This window comes from Gallinula chloropus (genome assembly GCF_964237585.1).
Source record: "Gallinula chloropus genome assembly, chromosome: 11".
Taxonomy (NCBI): Eukaryota; Metazoa; Chordata; class Aves; order Gruiformes; family Rallidae; genus Gallinula; species Gallinula chloropus.
The window spans coordinates 3,788,279-3,813,726 of record NC_140096.1 but is presented as its reverse complement, the minus strand read 5'-3'; the positions used below and the strand labels follow the sequence as shown (position 1 = coordinate 3,813,726).

The following is a 25,448-nucleotide window of genomic DNA, read 5'->3' as shown; positions in this document are numbered from 1 at the left end:
TGAACAACCACAGACCTCGACCATGTGTGTGGCTGCTGTGAAGTCCCTGTGCTCCCACCATGCTTGCTGGGGTGGCAGCAACTCCAAGGAAACTGGCTCTGCTCTTCCCTAGCAGCAGCCCAGCTCCCTTCCTTTTAGGGAAGTGGGGAAGTTGGGGCACCCTTAGCCTTCTCCCCCCTCCCCATGTCCCTCAAACGTGACAGGAATGTGCTGGGGGGGTGGGGATCACAGCAGCATCCCCCCTGAATGCTGGACCCCGGGCAGAACCCCACAATGGCACAGCCTATGTGTGGTCCTGCCCAGGAGGCACCTGGGTGCTGGGGACAGTCGGGGCTGGACGAGTCCAGGGGAGAAATGGTGCTTTAAAAATTTTTAGATTTTTTTTTTTCCTTTTTCCATTTTTTTTCTCCCTCCCCCTCCCCCCCTCCTTTTTCCTTTCCCTTTTCTGCCTTGTGTTTTTTTTTCTTTCCCTTTTCTTCCACTTTGTTGTGCCCTCCCAAAAAGGTGATTCTCATTCCCTTGTTGCACTGGCTTCTTTGAGTCCTACCCCCCCTTCCCCTCTCAAGAAGAGTAACCCAAGCACAGCTCCTGGCTTCCTTGGCAGGCGCCGAGCGGCAAGGCGCCGTGCCCTCACGTTTGGGTCTTTTAAACTCCTTGTTGTGTTTCTTTTCCTCAAGTTTTATCCCTTTCCCCCCCACTTACTGAATCTATTTACTCTAGATCTTCCCCCCCCACACCCTGTGAATGAGCAGGGTGAGCACGCAGGGATTCCCCTTGCCTCAAAAATCCAGTTTACGTGCAAAATTCAGCATTTCATCGGGAAATGCCGTTTTCTCATGGAAAAACCAAAACAAAGCAGCAAAACCCTGTTGCTTTGAGAAACTCAACCACCCCCAGCTCGTTCCAGCCCTTCCCCAGCCCCACGGCCGGGCTCCAGCCCTGAGGCAGGGGTCTGGGCTTCAGGCGGTACCGGTGGGCCGGTGGATGCCATCCCGGCGGGGTGGCAGAGCGTGGCTGGCGGCGAGGCGAAGCGCGACTGCCGTCCCGTTGCGGCTGCCGGGTTTTTATCGTCCAGCGGCCCGGTGGAGCAGCCAGTGGGGTGATCGGCGGGAGCCTGATTGGCTTGACACGGCCTCGCCGACGCTTCCAGGTTGGCGTTCCTCCTCCCGCAGCCAGGTAAAGCCTTCCCTGACCCGGCACCTGGCCTCCCAGGATTAGCAACTCGCTCTGCTCGGCTCTGCCTTCAGGGATTTTTTTTCCCCCCCCTTTCCCTCCTCCCTTCCTCCTCCTCTTCCCCCCCTCCCACTATTTTTTTTCCCCCTTCCCCTCCATATTTTTCTTTTTTTAAGTATTATTTTTAAATAAGACTTGGTTCCCCCCCCCGACCCCTACCCCGCCCCGGTGGGGAGCGGGTGCGAGGGGCGCGGGAGGAATGAGCAGCGGGTTGGTGCTGCGTACCCCGCTCCCCGAGGACGCCTCGGCGTTTACGCCGCTGAAGCCAGTCACCATGTCAGGGGAACCTGGAGAAGACCCCCCTGTCTTTGAGGACATCAAACCCCCCTCCCGGTCCCTGGAAAGCCTGCCCGACCTGGCGCAGGTAAGGCGGAGGCCAGTGGGTGGTTTGCCGTGGGGCGGCAGGAAGGGCTCGGCTCTGCCCGCTCAGGTGCGCCGAGGCTGCTGTCGCCTCCTACAAACCCCAGCCTGGATTTTTGGGCTTAATTCGGCTTTGTGTTCCCACTCTCTGATCAAACACCTTGGTCGCTTCGTACGCTCGTGGCTTCCCCCTCCGCTGGATTTTCTCTTGGGCGTGTTGGGTTTCGTTTCGTTGGTTTGTTGCTTTGGGTTTGTTGTTTTGGGGGTTGTTTTGTTCTTTCCTTTTCCCCTCCTTTCTCCTGCTTCACTCCGAAACGCCCTGGTGCCTGCTTTGGAGGAGAGCCTGAGTTTTGCTCGCTCCCCACGGCCAGGGCTCGGTCGCCCTCCCCCAGGGCCGCAGGTGAGGGGGGTGCTGAGGGGCTCTGCGCCGCCGCTGCTTCGCTGGGAAAGACGTGGGCGGTGGGGTCGCCGTGTCTGTGTGTGATGGGGGGCTGGGGGTGTGTTGGGGGAACAGGAGGTTATTTTCTATTTTATTTTATTACATTTATTCTCTCCGCTGTTGTGGTGGGGGGAAGTGGGCTCCTTGCAATCCCCCCCACCCTGGTATGGGCTGGAGATAAACTCCTGGATAAATGGCTTTGGGGTGCTGCTTCCCGTGTGCCCCTCTCACATGCCTGCCCCCCGTCGTGGGCCGTTCAAGCCCCGCTGCCCATCCTGGGCTCCTCAATGGTGTTTTGGGTGCTGGACCCCTCGTCCCACTATGAAGAGCCTTCAGCTGCCCTTCGTGATGGGACAGGGGATGACCAGACCTGCTCCCACCCTGCTGCCATGGGTTTGGCCCCTTTTTTCCCCCTGCAAGGAGTGGGGCAAGTTGGGGTGTGGGGTGCCCGGCGCTGCCACGGGCTAATGATTAACTCTGCGCCCCGCGTCCCCAGCGCCATTTTGATCAGGGCGGGAGGGCGGCTCCGGCCCCTTGTTCCATGGCTGCCCCGCAGGGATCCCCCTCATCCCAGCTGCCGGTCCTTCAGGGACCTCCAGGAGGGAATCCCCGTGGTGGGCATGGGGCAGGGTTGGGGTTGGGCATCCACTTCCCCTCTCCCAGTGGCGCCGATGGCCCAAGGGCCAGTGTTGGGGCTCCGTCCCTCAGCGGGAGGTGCATCTCCACGGCCATATGTCCACGTTCCCTAGCAATCCCGCATCCACAGCGGCCGGGAGAGGTGGTAGACGTGGGGGTCCAAATGGGGTGGTGGGGAGAGGGCCGGGCAGTGCCCTCCTCCTTCCCCTGCGGTGGTCTCAGCTTGGCACCTCTCCCTGTCACCCCAGGGCTGCCGGAGCCCCAGTCCCTCAGTGCTAGATTCGGGTGGGTTATCTAAGTCGGAGGGTGGGTGGGTGGTGGCTCTTCAGAAAGGTGTGGGTTATCTCCGGGGCCCCGTCCCTGGTGCGAAAGGGCAGCAGCTCCCTGTTTGCTCTGCGGGGAGGGCGAGGTTTGCTTTCTCTCCTCCGTTGTAACCCCGGCTGCCGGGTGGGATTAGGTGGCAGAGCTGGTGCTCGCCCCACACTGTGGCCATGGCCATAGGGCTGGATAGGCAGTGGTGCCCCTGGCTTTGGCCAGCCCTGTGCTGCCTTCTCATCCTCCTTTTAGGGGAATGTGGGGATGTAGAGCCCACCCAGGTTGGAAACGCTTTCATCCCACGACACCGTCCTTGCTGCCCTTGGAAGCAAAGAGGGGTTTCTCACCCTGGTTTGGTCCCTGAAGGGAAGAGGGGTTTCTCACCCTGGTTTGATCCCTGGAGTAATGCAATCCCACCTCTGGTGTGCTCTGTGTTGTAGGCATCTCTGGGCCATGTCTGACCAGAGGTGTCATCCCTTTGCCCCTCAGACCATCCTGCGTCCCTGTTATGAACAACGGGGTCCCTGGCAGAGGCTGGAAAGCTGCGGGCTGGGAGCTCAGTACCATTTTGCTCATGGTCCCTCCATCACCCCCTCAGTCCCCAACAGCCAGGGCAGGATTAGTTTGCAAAGCCACCCTGGGTGAAGCATGACAGGGTGGCAAAACCTTGACAACCCAGGGTCAAACCCCCATATCTCTTGGGGAGAAGCTTCCCATGAGCTGTCCCCCTTTCTCCTAATGAATGCCCAAAACTGCAATCCTCGTAGAAGAGATGCTGAACTAGCTGGAGGGTGGAAAAGCTGGATGCCTGCACGTCTGGGAAAGGCTTTGCTCAGGGAGGGAGTTTATTAGAGCAGTTTGACAGGACTTATGGAAAAGGCTGTGACCTGTCAGAGCTCTGGCACCAGCTTTCGCCCACGGGGCATTTCCCCGCTGCTCTGCTCTCTCGACTTCGGTCTGGCTGATCTCAGGCAAAGGAAGGAGCAAACTCTAATCTCTTTATCGTGCTGGTTGCAAAGTTCCCCTCCCACCTCCACAAATCGCTTCTCAAACACGAGCAGAAGGTGGGAGCTATTTGCTGTTGAAAATTTTATTCGCTCTGAGTCAGGGGGGAATAGGTCCTTTGTGGAGTTTAAGCTTAGCTTTTCCCTTTTCTCTGCCTTTCCAGCTGCCCTGCCCCAAATTAAAAAGCAAACAAACAGAGAAAAGAGGAGAGAAAAGGGCTTGTGAGAGAGAAGCACTTTTCCTTTCTGATTTGAGTCAGAGCGGCCCAAACCAGACCTTTCCGCTTTCAATCTCAAGAGGTCGATGCTGGAAGGAAGGTAAAAAACCAATAGTTGATGAACCCCAAAAGCAAGGCATGTTCAGGGAAGCATTGAGGAGGAGACAGAACTGTGCAGCTGTCAGGTTCCCCCCTCTCCCAAAGAAGAAAGGGTCTGTGGGAGTGTAGGGGCTCATCTGCTGCTCCCACCTTGCTGCTCTTTGCTCTCCGGGTCTGATGAACCAAAGATGCTCCTGGGCACCTTGTTGTTACCCAGGGCTGGGGATCTCTCCTGGGATCATCTGCTGCTGGGCAGACGGGTGGTTGTGTCCCTTGGGGCTGGACTTGACCTTGTGGTAGATGAGCTACCCCATTGCCAAGTCCTCTAAGCCACCCCATCCCTCCTAAGCTTCCTGGAGCCACCTCTGGGTTTATGCCATGGTCTCCCTTGGGTGTCCATGTGATCCCTGGTGCAAGACCCATCCCTGCACTCCTCAAAAATGACATCACAATCTCCAAGTTTCCATGATCCTGGGGATGTTTCTAGAAGGAAGGTATGGTGGGGAAGATGGCACTTTCCTTGCTCCCTGCCAGTAGGTTCAGTGCTGGAGACTGTGCTTGAGGAGCATGAGGTGCTTGTAAAGATGGAAGGGATGGTCTGCGCTCATCTCCATGGTTGGGTTTGCTACAGTTAAAGGTTGAGGAGAACGGGGGCTATTGGGAAGTGTTGGCCCCACCATCTCCTGCTGGGTGCAACTGCCTGTCCTTGAGGATCTGGGGGAGGCAGTGCCTGTCCCGATAGATCGTATTGGCTGTGAATTCAGAGCTGCTGTCTGATGCTGGAGGGTCACTTGGGTTTGCAGCAGTGTGGAGCGAGGCCAGAACCTGGTGGCAAATCTGCTGGGAAGACAGAGATGACATCTGCAGCCTCACTTAACCCTTTGTCTACCTGTATCAGAAGCCCCATGGGCAGTTGTGTTGAGGCTGGTGAGCACCCAGTGAGGACAGAGGCTGCCAGGTATGACAAGGAAGATTGTGGGATAGCCCCACTTTCCTCAGGTGGTCTACGGTGCTGAAGGCTGAGAAACTGTAGCAAACAGCTCTCCTTGTGTCCTCTCAGCCTAGTTCCTACCCTGTAGGTAGTTTCTCACCCCTGTGCTTGGTGCATCTCCCTTCTGCCCTGCCCAGGGGCTGGGTGATGGGCTCTTCTAGGGAGAAGACAGTTCCAGTATCCAAGAGGTGCTCCAAGATTTGTGATGGTATCAGGATGGTGCCATTCCCTGGCATGTCAGATCCTCAGTACCATGAATGGCACTTCCCAGACCCTTCCAGCAGAGCAGATGGAGGTGCCATGGTGTTCCCCTGCCTTTACTCTGGCAGGGGGTTTTGCTTCTGGTATCATAGGAGAAGTCAGGCCAAATGTTTTAGGTGTGCTCCAGCTTTCTGGACAATGGAAGAGCTGTTTCAATCCTGGTCTGTCTCTGCAGGGCTGTGTATGCCGTGTCCTGCATCTCCTTTGGTCACATCCTTGTCATGAATGCAGCTGCACTGGGGCGATGACGGTGGCTCTCTCTTGGACCAGGGATGGGCTTTCCTGCTCCACGGTGCTCCTGCATCTTGCAAAGCCCAGCTGGAGCCAAGGTGATGGGTCTTGCTTGGGCAGATGTGGTTTGTGTTGGGAGCAGGGAGGAGTCCTTCATTAGTGGAGATGCAGAAGGCCAGGGCATGGCTGTTGAGGAGTGATTGGTTTCCTCAGGCTGTCAGGAGTTGCATGCAAGGCACGGACTCAGCTTCTTTGTAGGGAAAGGGGAGATGGTAGCTGTGCAGTTTTACTCTGGGTCTGTAAGGAGATGGTGACAGCTTGTGGTGCCTGTGAGCAGCTGAGCCCAAGCATCTTTCTGCAGTTTAATGTCACTCCTCAGGTGCTCAGAGGGGGCTGAAAATATCCTGTCCTCTGCCAGGGGGTCGTCCTCGTCCCTAGGTCACGTTGCTGAATGTGGCCCCAGGTATGGGGACACCACAGACACGAGCTGGGTGGGTTTGTGCCTGCTTGTGACAGGCTTTGAGCTTGCAGCACAGCGATGCACAGGCATTCCCCTGCCTGCCTCTGCCGGAGCCCCACAGAGCAGAGGGATGATGCCGGCCTGGCATGGCCACGCGTCAGACGAGCCGCGGTTCACAGCGCCGGCAGGGGCCTTGTGCTGCCGGCCGTCCTCACCCATCCTTAGCTCCTGGCTCAGCTGGTGGAGCAGAGCTCAGGCCTCTGCTGGGATCCCACATTTACAACTGTGCAAACAGGTGTGGAAAGGGAATAGGGCGGTGTGAGCTGCCCAGGCTCAGTGACTCAGTCCCTTCCTCTTCCGCCTGAGCCTCTCAGTTCATGGAGTGTGCTTTTGTGGGCAGCGTGAAGTTGAACTTCCCCACCCCACCTTGGGTGTCTGGAATGTTCTGCCCTCTGGGGTCCTCAGAAGTGTGCACAACGCTGGGAAGAGTTAATTTTCGAAGCCTGAGCAGGCTTGAGGGGTGTGCAGAAACAGATTGGTGATACAGAGAGGCCAAGTTGTAGGCTGGGCAAGGAGGGACGGGCTCACTTGACCCCTCCCAGTGCAAAACAAGATGGTGGGCTGGCAGCCGGTGTGGCTGAGACCTCTGTGGCCTCTGGCTTGAGGGATTTCACCAGGGAGGGATCCTTTTGGGCTTTGGGATCAGCTGAAACCTGATGCTTTTGGGATCAACCTGCACATTTGCTGGTCTGATGGTCTTTCCGTCTAGCAGGTGTCTGCAGGGCTACAGGAAATTAAGTTAGAGTGCCCCAAAAGGATGAATTTCTCCCTTCTACTCTTGCAGGAAGACCCTCAGGGGCAGTCCCCAGGCAGGATGCCTGCCCACACGGCCTTGTGCCGGCTTGGTGGTGAGGGGCTCACTGCAGATCAGATCCTCTTGTGGGAACAGGTCTGAAGTCAGCAGGGAGCTTCCTACCGCTGGACAAAACCAGTGTGTGCCAAAGACTGGGAAGTCTGGGGGAATCTCAGGCACGGTGTTTGTTGTTGTTTGATTTTTCATCACCCTCCAGAGGCAGAGGCCCCGCATGTGCGCACGCAGGCGCTGCTGGAAGCAGCCAAGGTGTAGGATGAAACGGCTTGGCCGAACTTTGAGCTCGTTGGAGCACAATGGCTTTGTCCCGGTGGTACAAAGGCTGATTGTTCTGCTTGGGGGAAGTTTGGCTGGGTGAGGTGGGGAGCAGAGAGAAAGGGACAGCGCTGAGAAAGGAGAAGATTACAGGTGCCCTGTTCCTTGTCGTCCCGCGCAGCCCTCCCTGGGACCTGTTTTCCACTTGCCACCACGGAAGAGGATGCAGATGAGCTAGATCAAGCATGTTGTGGGGTGGCTGGCCTTGGTTGTGGTGTTTGGTTTTGTAGAGCACTGAAAAGGCAGGTATTTAAGGGAGGAAATGAGCAGGGGACTCCGACTCCATAATAAATGCAACGGATTTCCCTTTATCACTCTTCCTGCACGGTGTGTGGGAAGCAAACACACTCATCTGAAATTACTCACAAAGGTCTGGGGTAATGCATTTCTGGCTGGTGCATCACCAACTGTGAATTTTCCCCTCTCAAACCTGTTTGGTCAGCTACCTACGCTATTTTGTTCTCGTTCTTTGGTCCAGTGAGTTCTTTTATCTAACCCATCCACTGCAAATAATCACACTTACGACCGTCTTGTTAGCTGAGCCCCTTGATTAGAATATTTGCTTTTCTTGTGCTCCATTGGTGAATTACATGAGTCACAGGGTACAATTCATGTTTGGGGATTGGATAACTAATGTTTGCAATTCAGATGTTCTCAGAACTTGAGCTAGCATGAAAACTCTCTCAAAAAAAAAAAACCAACCCCATGGGCTGTTTACCACATCAAAGAGGTCCAGCCCCTTCTAAGCTCAGATTGAAACTCAAACAAAGAATCTTTCATTAAATTCAGAAAGGAATTCTTTGGAAATTATTGTTTTGTTTTGTTTTGTTTTAAAATGCGATGAGGACCTTCAAGTTTCCACCAAGGACAGGATTTGCAAGTATTAAAATGCACTTAATGACCTTGATCTCTGTGGCATTTGCAGTACAAGCAGGAGAAAAGAATGGTGAGGAATTGTTCCCAGTGTAGCTGTTCAGAAACACACTGGTACTTATCACTGCAGGAGAAAGGGATATCATCCATCCATTATCGCATCTGTCACACCCAAGGCATTTTGTTTCATGAATCTGAACCCATCCTGGAGAGGGCAGAGATGTGTGGGTACCTTCTCACCAGCCATATGCCCATCGTTTTAATTCTGTTGTACAACATTATAATTCTCTGTTCTGCTGCTTCTTGAGGACAGTTTAGGGGGCTGAACCCTGGGATGGATGAATATGTTCAAATGAAAATCCTTCCTGAAATGAGCAGAAGGTTTGATGGTGTTCTCTAAAATGTGGACATGATCCAAGCTTGGTAAATGGAATGGGAAAATCAGTGCATCTCCTCTTCCCAACTGATCATTCAAAATGCTGTTGTTTTAGAATGTAACATTTCATCCTGAGCAACCTTCAGCTTTTTTGTGTTGGGTTTTCGTGGTTTGTGTGGTGGGTTTTGGGAGAGCTCCAAATCGTTGGCTTGGCTGAGTGTTTGAAGCCACCTCTGGGATGCAATGAGCGTCACAGCCCTTGCGTTTCCCAGGGGCTGGGAAACTGGGGGCTCCAAAATCCTCTTGATGGAGTTTCTCCAAGGCTTGGTGCCTTGTCCACAGGAACTGTCAATTGCCATTTACCAGGCTGTGCCATCACCAGTCTCTTTGAATTGACAGCATCTGGCAAGTTACTTCTATACAGGGAAAATGTTGACAGAGAGGGTTTAAGCTGAAGGGAATTGATCTCGAGGAAACTCTTTGAGGCTTTCTACTCTCAGGCTACACAGAAGGACCCTCCTAGCAGGGCAGATGCTAGGAAATAAACAGGGTAGAAGGAGCTGCAGCACATGGTCCTGCTCCAACATCCCCCTCAGTCCCTGAATCTGGCAGTACCTTCTTGGCCTTGTACCCTGCTAGGTGCTGTGCAAGCTCTGAAGAAAGAAGTTGGCCCAGAGACCTACTCCACTCGTTCAAACACAATGTTTTCACCTGCCTTAGGGTTTGTTTTGTTTTGTTTCACTAACTGGTTTGGCGAGGAAGTTGAGGGCCGCAAGGACAGTGGGATTTGCTGTCCGAGAAGTGCATGGGGTACTGGGTCTGCCTTGAGCACAGTAAGGGGAAGAACAGGCTTTTTGGCCTGTTTTATTGCTTCCTGAGTGCCAGGAGGACTTCACAAGCCCCAGCAGGCAGTGGATGACTCACTCTGCCTTTGTTAGACACTGCCCTGTGTATGTGCTGCTTTTCTTCTGATCAGAGGAGGTGAGGTGATGAGTGTGAGCTTCTAGATGGTTTGAGTGAGGTGGAATGAATCCCACCCATAACCCAGCTGGGGAAGCTTCCTATGAGCTCTAGCAGCATCTCACATGTCACACTCACTTCAGGGCCTGCGGCACAGATGTGTAACAAGAGGGGAGCTGGAAGGCTCAAGGACAAGCCCAGTGACCTAAGCCCATGCAATAGCTAGAAACAGATGGATAAATTTCTCCCGGTCATCCTGGGGAATTGGACACATCTGAGAGCCTCCATCTTCTCAGATTCAGTGGAGAAGATGTGCTGGAGCAGGGGCTGCAGCTGAGGAGAAATGGAGCTGCAGGTGGACCTGCTTCAGGCTGATGGTACCAGCAGGGTCTGCATGGCTATCCAAATTCAACTTTTCACTGCATGCATGTATAAACTGGGGGAACACTTGAGTTCCTGTATGTTTTGGCTGGGGCTGAAGTAGCTCCAAGCTTCCCGACCTTTCAGAAGTTGAAACAACACAAGACCTCACCAGCTTTCTAGAAAAAACATCCATGTGGGGCTGTACCAGCTCACAGCAGAAGTGTACCCAGCTCAGCCTCCTGCTTCCAACAGTGGGTGCCTGCTTAGCTTGATGGAAAACCTCCGGCTGGCTTTGATGGGCTTGACCCCAGACTTTGCTGAGCAAGATCAAGTCAGGAATAGAAAGCTGTGTCTGAAGGCATGACTGCCTGAAGTCCTCATGTCCTTCCCTTCCATGCCCCTCCTGCTGGGGCAGAGCAATGGTTGAGGAGAAAGGGCTGTCCCCCATTTCCCCACCTGCCTTCAGGCTCCATCCAGTGCTGAGGTTGTGTGTGGTACTTCTGCAAAAAGGGAAACCAGTCTGGAGCTTCTCTAATGTCCCACCCTCATCTAGACCTGCCTGAGGCCAGATGGGCTGAACAGCCACTGTCTTCAGTAAGGTCTAGAGCTGGTGTGGCTGGGACAGAGCTTTCTGCAAGCTGGGTGTCTCCCAGGTCTACCCTGCTAGTTCTTTTTCAGCCTATGGCTTTTCAGTTTACAGCTTGATTTTTTGAAAGGCTTCTGCGTTGTCTCTTTGAGCCCGCTGGAGCCTGGTTGTTTCAAAACGCTCCTCTTCCAGCCCCTTGACCTTGGAGTTGGATGAGGGTGTTTTTCCTGGTTTCTTTGGCCTTTGGGATCGCTGACTGTAGCGGCATGATTTCTGTGATAAATAACCAAGGTGGATTGCCTTTGAGTGAGTCTTTATCAGTTGTCAGAGGAAAGGAATAGCAAACAGAGTCAGCAAGTCTGCTGGAAATGTTACTGCCTACTGGCTCAGCCAACCTTCCAGCTGCCCACATCTGCCTCGATGGTGACTCTTGGCCTCAGGAAAATTCCTTGCTTCTGAGAGGTGATAACTGCCTTGGGAAGTTCAAACACAAGCACAGAAAAAAAGTAACCAGAATAATCCTCCAGAGCAAGTGTGGCCACTCATGAGCTCCTGGAAGACACCTGGAGAAAGGGTTTATCTCTGTGGCCTTGTCTTGCTCTAGGTGCTGCTCCTGCAAGTGGGAAGCTGTGAAAGGTTCAATATGGAAAGCTGTTGGGATAGATCAGCTCTGGCAGTCTTCTCAATGGTCTTCAGAGACCGCTTGCACAGAGACTTCAGCTTGGGTGCCTACTTTCCAGCTGGCTAAAACTAGTGAGGATGAACCTTGTGCCACTACATGATGAATGCTTCAAGGGTGGCACTGGTTTCTTGGAGTTGCTCCTAACCAGGAGATAAAGCAAACAGAGTAGCCCACCTGGGGCATTCTGCAGCCCAGCACCCACCCACAAAAGCACAGAGAGCTTTGTTAGTTCAGGCAGCTAAACATTTGGCCCTGTGTGTAGTTGAAAGGAAGAGTCCTGGGGGTTTCTTTGCTAATCCCGTTTTGCAGAGAGTTCCAGAAGACTTGAGGAACAAACAGAAAACGTTGATCGAGGTCAGTATCAAAACCAAATGATCAGAGAAACAAATATTTACTCAGGTCAATATTTAACTAGGAGACAATAAATGCTGATATTGAACCAAATCTGTATATAAATATGGTCTATTTATAACGTGTGCCTTTTAAGGGGTACTGCCAGGTACTTGCCGTGGGTTTTGATTGATGATTATCCTCCCCATTGTTTGCTGATTCCCTTGGAGGCTGGAGTTTCATGCAGGTGCATGTATGAGAAAGCGGCTGTACTGCGTAATCCCGGGCACAACAGGCACAACCGTTGTCCCACACATGCCTGTGCTCAGGGAGAGTCCCTCACCCCAAAGAGACAGCCCTCCTCCCTCCCTGTGCACCTGGAATGGGTACCCTGTTGTTCCCTTGTCCTGTGAACCCCCACGTTACAGAGACTTGCTGCTGGCCGAGATGCACAGGCAAAGCTGGTGATTTTCTTGCATCCCTTTCCCAGAAGTTCTTTACATCAATGACCAGCACAGCATCGTGTCTGGGAGCAAGAGACTGAGACCCAGTTGGGAGGGTCAGGGGGAGCTGCCTTGATGCCTCCCAGCATTGCAGAGCAGGATGGGGGCTGCTGTCTCCGGACAGGGGCTAACACAGGGCTCAAAGCTGCCAACTACTGAAGAAACTCCCCGCTCCCTCCTCGCTGAGTCCTTCCCCCCCCTCAACCGCTCCCTCTGCCAACTTTACAAGCTCATTGCCTGTTCAGCAAACATTGATTTCTCTCCTTGTTCTCGGCTGCTGCCCGTGTGGTGACAACATCTGATGTTTCTATGGCGGTTTGTTATTTATCAACTTCAGATTAGAAAGCGTTTAATCATGGGAAAGACACGTCCCGTCTCCTGCCTCGACAGCCTGCGGTGCCTAGCGCGGGTCTAACGATGCTCACGGTTAATTGCTGGCAAAACAATGGCCTGGTTGGCTCAAGCGCCGTTTTCTCCTGCATTGTCCCAAGAAATGTTTGTCTTGGACCCTGTGTGTATTGGTCAATGTTCTGATAACACCTCACTCTGCCTCTGACGGTATCTGAAAGAAGGATGGACATCTCCAAGGCAGGAGGCTCCCGCAGGATTTATGAAAGCTGGCAGATGGTGGAAGGGAAAGGCTCATGTCAGCACTTATCAGCCACAGGAGAATCTGCTCTGGAGGAAGCTAGAGGATGCAGGGCTCTGTTACCTGCTTTCTTCATCCAGCCACTGCCTCCCAGGGCTGGCTTTGCACCGATTTCACACCGCTTCGCCGCAGACAGCTCCTTTGGAGGCTGCTGAGGTTATCTTGCCCTCCAGGGAATTTTGGTGGCTGGGTCCCAGGTTGGGCTGTGCCAGTGCTGAGTGTAACATGGTCTGGCTGGTCCAGTGACACAAACTGGAGCCTCATCTGGAGCGGACAGAACTCTACCCCCTTTCCTTTTCCTGCTTGGTTGAAAAGACCCCCTTCTGTGGTCATGAACAGATACTATGACTTTGAGGGGAAAATACCACAGGAGTTCAGTGCTCTTATTATATATGCATATTTATATTATTTATTAGAGTTATGTTTTACATTATATTATTACCTATATTTATTTAAACGTCACTATAGTTAATATATATATTTATGCTATTTATTATATATTTGTACAAAAGGCTGACCTTATTGGCTTTTCCCTCCTGGGCAAACCTAAGATCTGGCTGCCTCTAAACTCTCAGTGGTTTCGTTGATGCCTGCCTGCCCTGCCTGTATTTCCCCTTTGCTCACTGTTTTCCTGGAGCTGCTGACCTACAACTGTGATGACAAGGGCTGCTGGAGCCCCTGGCCATGCAGTTGGTGGAGTCTGGGGCATGCCCTCCTCCAGACCTTGTGTCTCATCTGTGTCTCCAGTGATGCTGGTGATGGTGTTTTCTAGTGACTGTAGGGGAAACTGGGCCACTGAACCCACTAAAGACCCAGTGGCTTTTCAGGCTGAAGGCACTGGCGGTTTCTTCATCAGGTCACAGTTGGTCTCTCTCTTGCAGTATTGAGATGAACTGAGTTCCCTGGCTGTAGGATAAATTCAGTCCTTCTCAAAAAGGCAAGAAAAGGATTAATTCCCTGCCTGTGGCTGGCAGGGAAGGGATGGGCTGATCATTCCAGGTCAATGCTGTCTCATGTGAGCCCACCACAACGTCCTCAGCTTCCCCAGGCAGGGCTGCAACCTGCTTCCAGGAGGAGTTTGGGGCTGGCTGAGGAGCCTGCAGGCTTACTGAGGCAGGCCTGGAAGGCAGGGGGCTTTGTCAGTCTCTTGGTGTGGTTGACCTCAAAGTAAGGGGCCTGGCAGTTAAACCGCCACTTGCAGACCCAAGTGTTTCCTGTGAAGGAGCTTGGGTGAAGTGTGCAGGTGTTTCTGGAGATGTTTCTTCCAGTCACTGGGGGCTGGTGACACCAAGGCCAGTCTGCCCTGTCAGACTGTCTGGGCTGAGCCCTCGCCGGCTCTTCCCTTGCAAAGCCAGGAGCCTGCGGGAGATGGAGAGCATCCTCCCTGAGCCATGGCCCCAGGGTGGGTGGCAGAGACCACCCCTCGCACCTGGCCAGGGCCCTGGGACACACCTCTGGGGCAGCAGAGTCAGGAGTAGCTCTGGCTGTGTGCTGCAAATCAACCGATGGCAGGAAACGGTCCTCGGCCCCTGTGTTGGGGTGGGGGTGCCAGCAGGGAGCGAAGGGGATGTGGCCTGGCAGGACGGGCAGCTTGGGGTGCTGGGGGATGTGGGGGGACAGAGAGGTGGTGGGGGGCGAGGCCCTCCGAGGCCGGAGCTGGTTGGGAGGCCTGCGAGGGTGGCTGGGCCGTGTGAGGAGGCCACCCCACTAACCCAGCTCTGTCTGCCCACAGCTGCAGCCTATGAGGATGGAGCAGCGGATGCCACCACTCATTCTCGAGGTGAAGTGCTTTTCTCGGTCCTTCCTTTGCACGCCTCTGCCCCATTGGTGGGAGGTACTGCTAAATCCCCTCTGAGACTGAGCTGGGACTCCCCATCCAGCTCCCCACCCAGCCCCACTGGTGAGGATGTGGCGGCACCTCCACTCCCTTCTTCCACCCCCTCCCCCTGGGTGGGGTCCTCCTGCTTGCGGTGTCTCCATCTGTGCAAGCCCCCTGCACCCAGGCATGTCCGTAGCCATCTCCTCCGTGTCCCTCCATTAACTGGATCCCCACAGGTTGAGAAAGGAGTCCTGAGCTACAGCCAGATCAAGACACCTGCATTCAGGACACCTGAGTTGGATCCCACCCAGACGTGTCAGCACTTAGTCATCCCAACTGTGCTGACCGCTGACTGTGGACAGAGAAGTTGATTTTGGATAGAGCCTTAGCTGGGAGGTGCTTAGGGAAATAGCTTGGTATTAGGTGTCAGCACACTCCAGTGAGGCTGCAGGGTGTCCTTTCCTGTGTGATGAAAGCCCATTGCTCTTATTCTGCTGACCAGCTGCCTTTTAACACCCTCCTTCCTTCCCAGGTCCTTGGGGCTGCTCAGGGTCAGAAGTAGAATTATCAGTCTTTAATGGGATGACAGGAAGAAGCCTTTGCTCTGCAGGTAGGGGTGGTCATTAGAGAAAGGGAGGCTGGGAGACACTGAACAGGGTGGTAGGCACTGGACAGAGGGACTCTAGCTGAGAATGCAGGTGTTGGATCTGAAATTAGGGCCCTCGGTGCCTTTCTATATTTAGTATACCTGCCTGGTCACTGCTGCCTAAGGACCAAGTCAAGTTGTTGAGTGAGACCTTCCCTTGGGAACTGAAGGTGAGAAAGTTAAATGCCAGAGATAAGGGGAGTGCAGAAGTAAAAGGCATCCAACACCTTCCCCCTGCCCCCACTCCTGGCAAGTGGGTCGTTTCATTGCTCAGGTATGCACGGCATTTGGAGCCTCTGGTACTGCCTAGAGCAAGCTGACTCCCAAGGGTAACAGTAACAGGCCAGTGTGGGTGCACATGGCAGGAACATGCACATGACAGGAACATGCAGCGTCCAGCTCCCAACGCTTCGGCACCCTTTTCCCTCAGGCTGGACGCTGCAGGGGGGAGCAGAGAGGAAATCAGGGGTTTTGGACCAGTCTGCAAGGACTAAGATTGGGGGGTCTCCGATTCTCTTCCACTCCTGCTGCTGGTGCCTTAGCTCTAGGGTATGCCTGAGCGAGGGTTTCCTCACTGGAGTAGGGAGAGGTGTTGCTGGAGGAAGGGCTGCCTTTAGCAGAGGAAGTTAGGTGAGGATGTGACCCAAAGCAAGCTTGTACTGCCAGCACACAGCTCCCCTTAATGAGGGTAGAGACTTTTCAGGACCTGCACATTCGACGAGGAGGGAGAGGATTTACAGCACACCATGCACACACAGCACTGCAGCAAGCACAGTCCCAGTGCACCCTGCTTGGTTCCAGTGCAGCTTAGCACTTCCAAGCCCAGCTGCTCTGAGCTTCTACCCAGGTAGAAGAGGATGTATTTATGGTGCATACCTGGATTTGGGTGGAAGCCAGCTTACCCATGCGTTCCCAGTATGGCTTGCAGAAGTGCAAAGGCTCTTTGAATTAGCTGGAAGCACAGGTGATGTGTTTCGCTGGAAAGGGCGACGAAATCTCTTGGGTCCTGTCCAGCTTTGTTAAGAGCAATGAAGTTGTGGCAGGGATGATTTTGGCCCATTGTGCTCCAGTGACATAGTTCAGAGCTGTAAAAACCTCAGCTCAAGCGTGCAGGGTGTGGGGTGAGATCAACTTGCTCTCCTGAAGTGCACTGTAGGCTCTGCCAGGGAAAGCTGGTGGTTTTGCCAGCTCCTCTACATATGAATGAGTCTACCACGGCTTTGCAATGAGCTTGACACATGGATAACCACATAATTAAAGGCTGGAGCTTTATAGAAGTGCATTAGCACTGGTATCTTTAACCACAAAGAGCAGAACTTGAGTCATCAAATGCCAGGGGATGAATTTCCTAGCGGATTGCTCCATCAGGTTGCTGAATTATTGGGCCTGGATCCAGTGGGATGCCGCATCAGACAGGAACCAGGAGGGGAAGAAACCTGGCAAGTGGTGATTGAGCTAGAAGTCCTGTTAGCTTGGAGCACCCAGACTTGTAAAAACAGCTCTGCAAAGCTAGAACTAAGCCAAAGGTTAGGTGAGGGCTGAGTCACTTTACAAGACAGTACCAGTATTCCTGGCAGTTTCCATTTTAGGCTCATGGTCTGCTGAATTAGTGGCAAAAGTATTTAGATTTCTAGGGCTACAGCCCAAATTATTCTGGATTAAAGATACTGTCCTAGAATATTCTCAGTTAATTAAAGATACAGTCCTAGAATAAAGTGAATGTCTTCATCTCAGGCTGTGGAGTTTAAAGGAGATATAAGGTGGGCTGTGGACCCAACACACCCAAAGCGTGAGGCTGCCTGGAGCAGTGTGTCTGATTTCATCCCATTTCCAGAGTTAGAGTCTCCTGTGACCCAGGCTTTGTACCTAAAGCTCAGCTCCATTTTATCAGGCGATATTTTCCTCATAACTGCATCTCCTGTCTAGCTTACTCTTTGTTATCAGTGCAGATAGGTAGGAGGGAAGTGGGACAGAGGACAGTGATTCACTCCTGGGGAGTCTGCCTGAGTCAGAGGCTGAAGCTAATCACGACAGCCCGCGGCTCCTGGGCTGTTGTTGCTGCTCTCTCCATTTCCTGCTAGGTTAAGTACTCGTTGGGGTCTCACCACCAGTGTGCCAAGTTCACTCCTTCACAAGTTCTTCTGTCCGTATTTTCCGCCGTAGGCGCGATCTGAGATGGATAAGTACCTTTCAAGCGAGATGCCATCCCTCCCCATGTTGCCAGACAAGAAGTACCGCCGGGAGAGTGCCTCAGTGGTGGACGAGTTCTTCTCCACAGAGAAGCCCAGTTCCACGCCGTACAGCGTGAACATCAACGTGATCCTGCCAGACACGACACACCTGCGCACTGGACTCTACCGGCCACCCAAACCCCTGACGTCATTCCCACAGATCAAAACGGAGCCTGGCACCAGCTTCTCCCAGCCCTGCTCTTCTGCCTCCGGCTCCACGCAGACCCTGCCCGACTTCACGAGTGTCTTCAGCATGCCTCAGTCAGTGGCAGTGAACAACATCTTCATCAAGCAGGAGATGTCCTCTGAGATCCCCTTGTCCACCAATCCGCAGCAGTCCCAGCTTTACCAGATGCCTCTTGGCAACGGGAGCGCTGACATTACCACTCTGACGTCCTCCTCCAACACCACCACAGCCATCAACAGTCTCAGCGGCGTCACTATGTCCACAGGTAACACCATGTCCAGTGTGGTCCACAGACCTGTCCACCCAGGAGGGCCAGTGAAGCAGTACCCTCACGTGTCCCAGGGACAGGGAACCTTCAACATGTCAGGGCAGTTCTACCCTACTCCTGGGGTGAACCTACCCCCTTCGCCCCCCAACTCGCAGCCTGGCAGCCCAGAAAATCAACCGGAGCTCATCAACACCATCTCTCCCCCACCATCCTATGAAGCCACTTTTGGACTGAAGTTGGTCCAGTCATCCCAGGTCCCCCCAGTCTCCAATGGCCTCGGGACCCTCTCCCAAGGGCACATTGTCATGCCGACCCCCAAGTACAACAGACGCAACAACCCTGAGCTGGAGAAAAGGAGGATCCATCACTGCGATTACCCAGGTATGCTCATGGTTGTATCACTGGCTTGGCTTTGGGGGAGTGTCTCTTCTCGATGCACTGAGGTTGGGAGCTGCCTTGGGTCTCTGCAGGAGTTTAATCCAAAGTTGCTTTGTCTGTGTGATGAGGGGAGCTATGGAGCTGGGTGGAAAGCCCCAGGGAAGTGGGGTTCCTACCACCACTGAGGGAGTAGAAGAGGTCTATCCTGCCTGTGCTAGTTGATGCCTTTTTTTCTCTCCCCTCCCCTCCCCTCCCCTCCCCTCCCCTCCCCTCCCCTCCCCTCCCCTCCCCTCCCCTCCCCTCCCCTCCCCTCCCCTCCCCTCCCCTCCCCTCCCCTCCCCTCCCCTCCCCTCCCCTCCCCTCCCCTTCCCTTCCCTCTTTGCACTCTAGCAAAAGCAAGTCTGACTCAGAGAGGCAGCGAGCTCCTGCAAAGCACAGGGATGCCTCTGGAAATCTGCTGCCTTAGCCACCTGTTTTGCTCTGGCCTTTCCTAACCCTGAGCAGCCACATGCTTTTCACAGGTGAAACCATGCTGGCTTCCTCCCTGACCTTTCCCTTCCCTCTCTCCCATAATGAGTGGTGAACCATCAAGTAATTTCCATAAGCAGCCTTTACATTCTCTCTCTGTGGCCCTGATTCTCCTCTTCTAAAGAGGCAATGGGCTGAATATTGCTGTGTCATATCCTTCAGTGGCTGCACGTACGGCATCAGGACGGTGTGGGAAGGCATTTCAGGGTGACGATCAGCCCAGAGCTGCAGCTGTTCCCTGTGTGTCACCTCACTGCATGAACACATCCATCTAAAGACCTTGTGATGCCTTGGCAGGAGGAGATCTCGTAGGGATTCCCACACTGTGCACAGAGAGCTTGTGGGACCCAGAGCTCCAAACTCTCCTTCGTGCCTCACAGGAGAGAAGCAGTTGTGTCCCTAGTGAGAAACCCCAGTGAATTCAGCGTGAGGGACTGAAAATCACCAGTCCATGTGCAGGGACACACACCTCCCACTTCCTGGGCTGAGCCCCAGCCATAGAGCTGCTGGGGATTAGCAGTTTTCCCATGGGGGGTGTGTGGGCTGGGGAGAGTAATTTCCTAACTGCCTCCCACAAGATTTATGTGCTCTTTCCATGGCACAAGAGTGGCTGTCATAGGTCAGCCCAGCGGCCTGTCTAGCCCAGATCCTGTCTCCAGCAGTGACCTGAGGAAGAATATAAAAATAGGACATGTTTAAAAAGACCTTTTGGTGCTTACACCATCCCAGCCTCTGGCAACCTGCAGATAAGGGATTTTCTGAGCCAGAAGTTGTACCCCTGTTTTTGTAGTTAACAGCTCCTGCTGATTTTTTTGCCTTCTGCTGGTCATGGCAGGAGACAGATGAAGGGTGTGAGTGGATCGCTGCTCTGAGACAGACCCCTCCACTCTTGTCAGAACTGCTCAGAGTCCCATCCTGCAGGATGCATTCTCAAGGTGGAGCTTACAGGTTTTCAGCAGGGTTTTGGCCTGCATGGGGAGGCAGGAACACACCTGTGCTGCTGAAAACACCCCACGACCTGTGCTAAATAAACACCGTGTGGCTCGATAGGGTGTACGTGCAGAGACAGTGGAAGGCTTCTTCTAATCCTTGGCACTGAGGTTCAGCTAGAGGTGAAACCAGTCGGGACTGAAGGCAGGGGCAGCAGGTCTTCCTGACGCAGCCTGCGTGAGGAAGCGGCGGGAGGCACGCCGAATTCACGCCGGTAACTGGAGGAACTGGGGAGACCTGTTTGCAAAGCCCCGATCCGCGTTTCCAGGTGGTGGCCCCAGCACTTCTTCCTTCTGCGTGCTCGTGGGGAGGTGAAGCTGAGCCATGCCCTGCCCTGGCTTCTCTGTGCTGCTCCCTCTGGGTCTGGAAAACGCTCTGGCTGCTCAGCTGACTCAGTTCCCGTGCCCAGCAGGGAGGCAGTCCTTGGTCCCGTGTATACCTCATCTCTCATCTGAGTGTGAGGGACCTCAGAAGCTTTGGAGCATCAGAAGCTGAATTCAATTGGGCCACCAATCCTTATTTCTCCTACCACGGGGAGGGGTAAGGCAGCTAACTGCCTCTGTACCTCCCGAGTAGGACAGGATGCAGAGCTGATCTCAGGCTTCTTTAGGCTGTGTGGAAGCACCACAGTGAAACAGACAGCTACGTTGCTTATGCAGGTCATAAAAATTCAAATTCCTATTTTAATGTACTTGTCAAAACACAGAGAAGCAGGACCATAAAGGCAGCATGAGAAGCTTTTCTAAACTGGATCCAGCTGAAGTGAGGAACTAGCAATAATGCATTTTGAGGTGCCTGTTGTTGAAACTTTTGCCAAAGTCACAGTGTTTCTGTTAGAAGCCTGTCAGCAACCTGTTGTTGCTGATCTTCAGAAAAAAACCCCTTCCCACTGGCTTTATTCCGGATCCTGAAAGCCAAGCTGTGGCTCCACAGCATACCTGGCGTTTCCTGCTTCCTGGAACATTTTACCACATCTGCTGAGGCTGGGACTATTACAAAACACATCTTGCCTCCAGCCTTGCTGTAGTGATATCAGTTACGTCTGGAATCCAGCGAGACAAACGGCAACACAAAGCCAGCAGCTAATGGTGGGGGATTTAATGTTTTCATCCTGCCCCAAAGACCTGGTGGAGGAAGGGGGAGTTTGAAAGTCTGTGCCTGACTCTTCCTGCAACACTGTCTTAATTGCCAGCACAATGCAATTGTCAGGGTGTCAGGGTTGAGGGCAAAAGATGGAGTGTGGTAAAGGTCTCTCTTGGAGAACAAATGCTCTTTAGTTGCTGCTGAAACAGAACGGGTAGAGCGAGGCTTATTTGCATGCTGTCACCCAGCGAGCTTTTCAGGCTGCTCTGTCCCTAACCTGGAATGTTCTGGATTTGTGTGAGCAAGGGCTTTCTCACAGGGAAGTTGTTACATCTCCTCTGTTTCTGCAGGTTGCACAAAAGTTTATACCAAGAGCTCCCACCTGAAGGCACATCAGAGGACTCACACAGGTAAGGGCACCTCAGCATCAGGAAGCTGCCAGCCTGTGCTTCTTAGACTGTGCCTGTTAATGGCAGTAATAATACAGAGAGGCTGATTACCTCAATCTGTGATGGTTACTGGGGTAAGGAGCACAGTTAAATCTACTGATGTAAAAAAATGTCCCACGGTTGCACTGGTTTGTAGCGACTGCACGCTGCTGTGTGCACTTGCTGGGCTTCTGGAGGTGTCTTGGTTTTGGTCAGGATGGAGTTAACTTCTTTTGTAGCAGCAGATGGAATGCTGTGTTTGAGAGTTAAAATGAAAGCAGTGCTGATAACACCCTGATGTTTTTAGTTGTGTTCAAGCAATCAAGGACTTTTTCAGCTCTTCATATTTCTCTATTAATGAGAAAGGAAGGGACAAAGCCAGGACAGGAGGGATGGTCTAGAATTTAGGAGAATTCTTGGAGGCTTTCAAGTTGATGGATTGCAAGGAGGAGGTGCCTCAGTCTATGCTCTTACTTTGAGATCTCCCAAATCCTAGCCAGGTCTGATCCTGCTTAGCCACCAGAAAGATTGCATAAAGGTGTGTGATGCATCTAACTATGCTCCCCTGAGGAAGCAAAGGCTGTTTCTGTTGTGTCAAGTGCCCCTGTTGTTCCCAAGGAGAGTAAAGACGCTCCTCATCTCTCTTTGTGTGCCAGCTGCCAGATGGTTCGTGCCCTGTGTTTGTGCCCTTAGCAGCTGCCAGCGGTGTTTCACTGGAGCTGCTGAGTACATGTATAGAAGGGCCCCAAACACACGTACAGAAGGGCTGTGCCCTCATTCCTGAGGGAAGAGGTGCCATGGGCTGCCCTTGCCAGTGTAAACAGGGTCACTAGCACAGAGCACCAGCTCCCACCAAAACCAGCTTCCCTGGGGTAAACCAAGCTCAGTGGCACTTGTGCATTCAAGCACACGAGGTCTTCTCATTAAGGCATTTATTATACCTGAAACTTTATCAGATCCCCAGGTAGTCCAGGAACCATCAGTGCCCTCATAAATCTCTTTTATAGAAGGGCTGATCTTTACTGAAAGCAATTAAGCTGGCCCAGAGTTCACTTTTCTTTTTTATTAACAACGAACAAAACCCATCCTGAGGCTGGGAATCAGTTCTTGCACTTGGCTCTGTTCCGTTTTCCTCTTATCAGTCCTTCGAACAAGCCAGCAAAGAATTTTTCTTTGTGCATGAGGTACAATATTTTTTTGGCAGGGCCAAGGTAGGAGTGGGCTGGAGAACAACACGGAAGGGGTGGAAGAAAGGAACAGGAAGGACATTGTCCTGGCTCCGAGAGCTGGGTGGTGATAAGCATTTGTCACAAACAGCAGGCTTTATTCAGGGCTGCAGGCTTTAAAATTAAATATCTCTTTTCCGCATCTGTTTGGAGCACGGGGCTCAGCTCTGTGCCCAGAGACACGACCCATCAGAGACAGGCTCTGTCCTTAGCAAGTCACAACGTAAAGACGTACCCAGGCAAACTCAGGTAGGTTTTTTTTTTAACCCAATAAAATGCAGTGGTTTTTCTGGGTTTCCCAAGAATTGGGATGGAAATCCAAGTGTGTTTGCCTCCTACTTCACCTGTAAGAGGGGAGGGCAGAAGGAGCACGTGACCTGAGCAGTTGAGAAAAGTGGCGGTGTTGTGGGACAGGTGAAAAGAAGGGAATCCAAAGCAGAACCATACCCAGCAGAGCCATACCCAGGCAGGTTCAGGGTGTCTGTAGCCAACTTTTGGAATCCTCATGTTTTGCTTTTGAGGCCTCATCCTTGCTGAGCGCAGCACCAGAGCTGTGACATCAGGGCCCGTCCCAACTCCTGCCAGCCGAGGGTGCTCGATGCCACTTCAGCTCCATCACTGGAAGGGTTAATAACGCCCCTTTCTTTCGATTCCTTGCCTGATGGGAGCTGGGCTGAGAGGCATATGATCTCTGAGATCTTTTCTTGTGGTTTGCCCGTTGCTATGGGCTGGGCTGTATTCATCTCCTGGAGACACCATTCATTTCCTGGGTGCCATTGTGAGATTAAATATATAACCGGGTGGCTGCTCACCCGCCTCCCGGGGGCTGGGAATGCCAGTTTGGGTCCTTTGTTTGAGCTTGCCCTGCCGTGCTGTCCTGGGAGATGGAGCCAGCTCATGGGACAATGGAAAGCATTTTGTTTCTACCCTGGAGATCAACCTGTTATTGTTTGAAACTAAAGGGCCTTGGTAGGGTTGACCCAGCCAGGTGACCTGCCTGGGACAATGTCTGTGGCTGCGCAGTGCAAATCCCGCCTTTGTCTTAGAGTGCTAACACGACCCCTGAGATCCCCAGTAAAACATCCAGTGTGCTGCCTCTAAATAGACTTTAAGTTCTGTATTTACCTGAGCTGTAAAAAAACCAAATTACACCTCTTTCCTCCCCTGTGGTCCAGAGCCCAGGGGCTGTTTGGAGAGCAGGATGTGGTCTTGGTGCCCAGTTTCCTCGATGCCCACCGCTCTGTGCTTTCATATTTCGTCCAGTGCGTGCAAGCCAGTGTAGATCTTGCTGTGGCTGGATGTTTTCCCAGCCAAATCCACTGCCAGCCTAGCACACAGGCTAGTTCACCAGGAAACATGTCAGAGCACGACACACATGCCTGTGCATGCACACTGCGTGTGTACGTGCGTTCATACCGGGATGGTGCGCTCAGCAATTGGCCGATGAAATGGTAAATATTTGAGGTCGGGAAAGTCAGCACATTCCCTGAACTCTGCCTGCTTGTTCAGGCTGTTAAGAGCGAGGGCTAATATTTGAGAGCACCACACCCATGCGCGGAGCGGGCTGCAGCCAGGGTTCAGCTCTACAACCCGGGCACGCAGGGAGTTGGAAGCGGGCACAGGCTTTTCCAGCCCGGTTCCCAGCTGACTGAGAAGTTGCACAATTTAATTGATTTCAGTTTGGGAATAGGTGTGTATGGGCGGGAGGTCGGAGGGGGTGGGGGAGGGAAGAAGAGGGCAGAGGTGTTACGTCACCGGAGTGTTCTGAAGAAAACACAACTGTTTTGTGTGTGGAGAGCTGCTGCAGGGCTGAACTTGGAGGCAGAGAGCGGTAGGTGGTGGTTTCAAAGACTCAAGGCTTTGAGGAAAACTGACATGGTATAACCCCCTTCTTCCTCCCGCTGCCCCCCACACCTGTATGAGCAGCAACACTTCCCATAGGAATTTTTTGTCTTTTTAGTTAAAAAAGAAACCAAACAAAAACCCACCACAGATTTTCTTTTAGGTGGGAACGCTCCAAAATCCAACAGGAACTTGAACAGCATTAGAAACCAAGCCTAGGAAGCAAAGCAGGGTGGGGTGGGGGTGCCCGTGGACAAGACCTGGTTACCGTAGCTCAGCAATTTGTGGTCCCTTGGTAGCCACAGACTGTGTGCTGCAGCAAGGGCACCCCAGCAGCCTAAAGCATCCGCGTGGCCACCATGTGTAGCGGGGCATCCCTGGGGTGCTCTCCAGGCCCCCCTCCAGAGGGAGGAGGTCAGGCACCTCTGTGAGGATGCGGTGCGTGGGTGTTTGGGAAGGCTGGGAAGATGCTGTGCAGCGTCTGTGACCGGTGGCTCTTCCCCACAGGTGAGAAGCCCTATAAGTGCACGTGGGATGGCTGCGACTGGCGCTTTGCCCGCTCCGACGAGCTGACCCGGCACTACCGGAAGCACACGGGTGCCAAGCCCTTCAAGTGCGTAGCCTGCGGCCGGTGCTTCTCCCGCTCCGACCATCTAGCTCTCCACATGAAGCGGCACCAGAACTAGGAGCCGCCGGTTCTTCACCAACTTCTCCACGAGCAGCTGAAAACACTTTTCTTCCCCAAGGGGCTTCTCCTCTTCTCGTACGTAGGAACAAACCCACACTGTGATCAACCAGCAGGACGGGGGTGGGCAGGCAAGCCCTGTCCCCGACTCTTTCTGGTTTTAAAAGAAATCTCACTGAAAAAAAAGAGTTATAATTACAGACTGATCTCATGACAAGGCTCCTGGTGGCACTGGGGCGATGGACCTTGGATTCCAAAGGCCTTTCTTCCAGCAAACCTGCTGTTGGTCTGTCACTCAGGAACAACTGTCCTTTGTGGCTCAAGCTCTTTGGGATAAGGGTTTTGTGTGTCCTTGGTGAACCCGGGGAGGGCTGTGATGGGC

The 25,448-nt window shown here is 53.2% G+C and overlaps 1 protein-coding gene across 1 annotated transcript; it reads left to right on the top strand.

Annotated features, from left to right (window-relative positions):
- Nucleotides 1–1,357: 1,357 nt before the first annotated feature.
- Nucleotides 1,358–25,067, top strand: LOC311195895 (Krueppel-like factor 5; the record flags this gene model as incomplete). The annotated part of the gene is made up of 5 exons (XM_084269343.1): nt 1,358–1,597; nt 14,488–14,535; nt 17,384–18,287; nt 21,236–21,295; nt 24,889–25,067. The coding sequence occupies exons 1-5, from the start codon at nt 1,433–1,435 to the stop codon at nt 25,065–25,067; spliced, it is 1,356 nt and encodes a 451-aa protein (XP_084125469.1). The 5' UTR covers nt 1,358–1,432.
- Between the last annotated feature and the right edge of the window lie 381 nt (nt 25,068–25,448).